Source organism: Ictalurus punctatus, chromosome 11, assembly GCF_001660625.3.
Source record: "Ictalurus punctatus breed USDA103 chromosome 11, Coco_2.0, whole genome shotgun sequence".
Lineage (NCBI taxonomy): Eukaryota > Metazoa > Chordata > Actinopteri > Siluriformes > Ictaluridae > Ictalurus > Ictalurus punctatus.
The window spans coordinates 24,127,253-24,132,487 of record NC_030426.2 but is presented as its reverse complement, the minus strand read 5'-3'; the positions used below and the strand labels follow the sequence as shown (position 1 = coordinate 24,132,487).

General features: G+C 38.0%; 1 protein-coding gene across 1 annotated transcript; it reads left to right on the top strand.

Annotated features, from left to right (window-relative positions):
- The first annotated feature begins 1,043 nt into the window (after positions 1-1,043).
- LOC108271638 (uncharacterized) lies at positions 1,044-4,455 on the top strand. The gene is given in 6 exon segments (XM_053683544.1): positions 1,044-1,146; positions 1,981-2,442; positions 2,445-2,582; positions 2,702-2,806; positions 3,097-3,152; positions 3,270-4,455. Coding segments are annotated over 6 exon segments (978 nt in total). The 3' UTR covers positions 3,384-4,455.
- The last annotated feature ends 780 nt before the right edge of the window (positions 4,456-5,235 follow it).

Below are 5,235 nucleotides of genomic sequence, written 5' to 3'. Positions count from 1 at the left end.
CAAGTGTCCGTAGTGTATGTGATTGTGCGCTGCGATGGATTGGCAGTTGCCCAGGTCATGCACCTTTTAGACGTTCCCTTACTGACTCCATTACTATAAGGCGCTGATGACCTGCATTTCCCAAAATCCGCTTCCGCGGGTTTTAACTAATGATGTTAGTAATGTAGCATTTAGCGTTTTCACACTCAGCTCAAGCTCTTGTTATAGGTTATAGCCTAGAAATAAAGGAATAAAGTGCACAGATTGAGAACGATCCCAATTAAATTTCTATCTGAATAAACTAGATGAGTAATCATTTTTAATAATGTTTTCTTGCAAGTAGAAGCACATTAGAAGGCCTGAGAGGAGAAATAACTCCCATGGAGAAAGATGCTCAGATGCAGAATACACTTGAGATACACTCACAACTATATTGAGATACACTCACGACTTCATATGATAGTTTGTACACTGTAACTGACCACAGGCACGTAGTTCACACATATTTCACACACACACACACTTCCTGTAGAGCTATTTATCACACTTCTAGAAGGGGAAATGAGCGTGCTGTGTCTTTCTGCTTAAGACACAGAAGAAGACACACAGCACATTCACAGAGCGGGACAGAGACAGTAACCATGTGTAACACGACAGGAGCTTTAATATCTTTCTGAAGTGGAGTTGGTGTGGAGATCTGGGAGTGTGAACTCAGGATGAAGATCCTCCTCATTTTCACCCTCTGTCTGATCTCAGGTAAAGAAATGCACTTCAGAATAATCCTCACTATCAGCAGCAGTGTTACATGAAGGAAGGTTTTGCTCAGATGGATGTTTGGTGTTTTGTTAGATGGAGGAGCCTCCAAGGAAGTAACAGGATATTCAGGAGGAGGAGTCCTTATCAAGTGCAAGTATGATACAAAATACAGAGAAAACCAAAAATATTTCTGTAAGGGTTCATGGCGATCCTGTTCTTACCAAATAAAGACAGGAGCTAAAAACGAGTGGATAAATTCAGGAAGATTCTCACTGCTTGATGACACCAAATCAGCAGAGTTCAGTGTGATGATCAGAGAGCTCACTGTAGAGGACACTGGGACGTACCAGTGTGGAGTTGATAAATTGGGAATAGACATTTACACACCGGTGGAACTGAAGGTGAAGGAAGGTGAGTAGGAGATATTTATTCAGACCTTCCAAGTAAAAAAAACTTAACTAAAGATTCATATATCACGATTTTATTTGATAGTAAGCGAGCTAACGTTCCACTAAATGCTGTGTGTAAATAATAAAAGTAGAAAGATTTTCATAGAAATGAAGACATAAGAACAGAACTCTAACTCAGATTATAGAAAGTGAGTTGTGTTTAAAGACATGAAGTTGCGAGTGATACATCATGTCGGTAAAAGACAAATCGTTTAATTGTGAATACTTTTCTTTAAAGCTAGAACTCAAGTATCATTTTAACTCAAGTATCATTTTTAGTAGCTGCTTCCAGTTTTAATTAATTGAGCAGGATTGAACTTGCTTTTAACAGGGGGCTCGGTCTCTAGAGAAGTGAGTGCATATAAAGGGGGAGGAATCAACATCAAGTGCAGATATGAGGATGAATTTAAAGACAAACCCAAATCTTTCTGCAAGATGGGATCACATGAGTGGTGTTTTAATCAAATAACAACAAAACTAAACAGTGAATCATCACATGATGGCAGATTCTCAGTTCAGGGCAACAGAAGTGCAGGATTCTTCAGTGTGTTTATCAGAGAGCTGATTACAGAGGACACTGGAACATACGCGTGTGCTGTTGTTGTGTCTGATGAAATACAGATCTACACTGTAGTGAAGCTGAAAGTAACAGAAGGTGAGGATCTTTAATTATGTGTTTTATCAGAAGAAACATCACATTTATATGTAAATTTACTGTATAACTGTCTAAGTGTTGTTAATCAGAGCTAGGACACATATACACATATAAACTGATCTGATTGGTTGTGATTTGCAGATCTGTCCTATGAGAAGTCCATCAGTAAGACTGTCCATGTAGGAGGAGATTTGAATATCAGCTGTAAATACCCAGAATCCCTCAGGAGTGACCCCAAGATTCTCTGCAAGACGAGGCTGCAACGTGCTGCTTGTTCTTATAAAGAATCTGTTAAAGAAAGTAGAAAATACCTAAATAAGGGGAAATTCTCCCTGTATGATGACAGAGAAACACAAATGTTCACTGTGAGTATTAGAAATGTAACTGAGCAGGACTCTGGTGAATACTGGTGTGGAGCTGAAGCAGCCTGGACATCTGATCATGGATACCAGGTTTATTTCACACAGATCGACCTGACAGTTACTGGTGAGTTTGTAGAGACATGGAGACACGTTGTCTCAGTCAGTATTTCTGAAGTTCCACACAGAGAGAATGTACACTGTATTGTGTTGCATCTGTGCTGCTATCAGTCATTTACTAGAGTCACTCACTTAATGTCTTTCATTATCTAACTAAACTTTTCACTGCTTTAGAGCCACGTGTTCCAGTTTCAGCCTCGAGACCAACACAACCATCATCATTATCATCATCATCTGAGTCTACTCCAGCTTCTCCTCCAGCAGGTGATTCTGCTCAGATCCTCATCACCCCCAGAGTCTAACTACATGACTTTGATGAATCTGATCCCTTATGAATGATCAGCATGTAGGTTAAAGTGACTGTCTGTTTGTTTATCTTCCAGGATTTCCAACTTCCATTGTGATCACTGTGTCTGTAATTCTGCTGCTGCTTCTGATTGGAATCATATTCCTCTTTGTGATTCTACATAAGAAATGCAGGATACAAGGTCTAGTCTGTTTAATATTATTTACAAACTTCATCTTTAAGGAGACATATTTACTGCACTACTTGCTGTTTAATCATGTCTGAATGGTTTCAGATGCTCGGAGTGTGTATATCTGTGTGTGTGTGTGTGTGTGTGTGTGTGTGTGTGTGTGTGTGAGTGTTGTTAACCTTGTTCATTAGTCAGTTACATGTTCAGTAGGAAGAGTAGTTAGTGACACAGTGATCCTGTCCATGCTGACCTACAATGAACACGGATGAGAAGAGACAGAAAATGAATGTTTTTTGTTTCAGCAGGTACAGCTTCTATTGGCGAGTGTTCTGTCCAAGGCTCAGGAAATGACCAAGAGGTAACTGTCTTCATCAGTGTGTGTGTTCATTACCAAAATTTACTGTGTTTGAAAATCCATGAAAACATTTATATGTGTTGTTTCTGTTTCTCTGTGCTTACTGTCTTTGATTATGAGGAGGTTAAAGACACCAGACGCCTGTCTGCCTCAGACGCTGGAAAAATTTACTGCAATGTTCAACTACCCACAATCCCCTCTGATCCTCCTCAAAATGTTTATGCCAACATGTAGTTGAAACGTTTATTCTACTGCTCAATTACCCACAATCCCCCCTGATCAGGAAATCTACTCCACAGCTCAGTTACCCACAAGTCTCTCTGATTCCGCAGCCAGTGCTGATCAGCAGTTAGTTGAGGAATCTGCTGAAGGCCTGAATTATGCAGCAGCCACCAGCTCTAATGATGCAGTTCCAAAGATGATCTGTCAGAAGCAAGCGATATCATATGTCTATGATACAGTCAGTCATGTTAATTCATGTGGCTAGTTTATAATTATTTTGTCTCTAATCATCACCATCATCATCATCATCATCATCATCATCATCATCATCATTATTCCATCCATCCATTCATCCCAGTCGGTATTTTTCATCTTAAGTAACTGTGTCCTGGTCAGGTTTGCAGTAGATCTGGAGCCTTGGAACACTGGACGTGACGCAGGAGTACACCCTGGGAGGAACACCAGTCCACCGTAGCTTCTGGTATTTTCTCTAATTTTACAATAAGTACAGATTGTGATTTTTCTTTAATATGATCACTGCTTGTGGCTATATTCATCTTTGTATTTTCATCCATTTTGAATAGCTATATGAACGTATTGTATGTACTGAGTGTGGTGTGTATTGTATGTGTGGTCCATGGTATGTTTGGAAAGAAATGCTGTATGTATTAATATATGGAGAATGGTATGAATTGTACTGTATATAGGAGTATGATTTTAAATAGTATCTTTACAGAGAGTGAGTGCTAGAAGAAAGAGAGAAGTGGAGACATTCGTCTTATCTTAACCCCAAAGTCTCAAAATCAGCTTGACCCGCTCACTTCACTTTTTGTTCACGTTGTTCATTTTTACTTTGTCTTATAGTGACCACACTCATTATTACTGCTCTGCGTACTTATATCAGCCATCCTCATGCCCTCTGTTTCATAATCAAGACTCTGATTCTGTCGTGTATGCTTCTTCAGATAAAGGCACACAGTGTATTTTTGTCATTCAAATAATTTTTTTATGTTGAATTCATTATGGACTGTTCACTTTTGATGTTTTCAGCAGGATGTTATGCAATAAATAATTTTGAAACTTTCTCAAGTGCATAGTATTGTTCCTAAGCAGGAAGTTATTATCTCAGGTCAGTATTCACAGCATATATAAGATTATTATATACATACAGCTGGGGTCCAAAATTCTGAAACCACAGTGAAAATCTGAAGTTTTATTTAGATTTAAATTCTGGAAATAAACAAGGTTTTTATATATATATATATATATATATATATATATATATATATATATATATATATATATATATATATATATATATATATATATATAAAGAAGAAGAAGACAAAAGACGACACGCTGATGGATTTTATCTAAAATGGATCATCAGGTTTTGCGCAAACTTGTGGAGTCTGTGCCAGCTCGGGTGCACACTGTCGTTAAAGCAAAAAGGGGACGTACCAAATATTAAGAAACTCTGAAATTCATGTAAATATTTCTAAGGTTCTATTTTTCACTCAAGTAGTTGCAGATAATCTCATGTGTAATGAAAACCTTTGTGTTAAATAGAAAAATAATGATAAAGAGAAGCATTTTCACTAGAGCTCAGACATCTGGACCCCACTGTACTGTATATCCAAAAAGTAACACAGCTGAGTTTATGCTGAACATGATTTGCTTTTACTAAAGGCTCCTCTAGATGGCAGTGTTGATCCGCAATTCTGTAGAATTAACCTCTATAAAGCACCAGGAAATGTAAAATGTAAAAACACTAGGGCACATGTTGTATCAAATTAGGTCCACTAACTGAATATAGTTATGATTAACAAAAATGTAGCATAGAAACAGATACTCACATCTACCA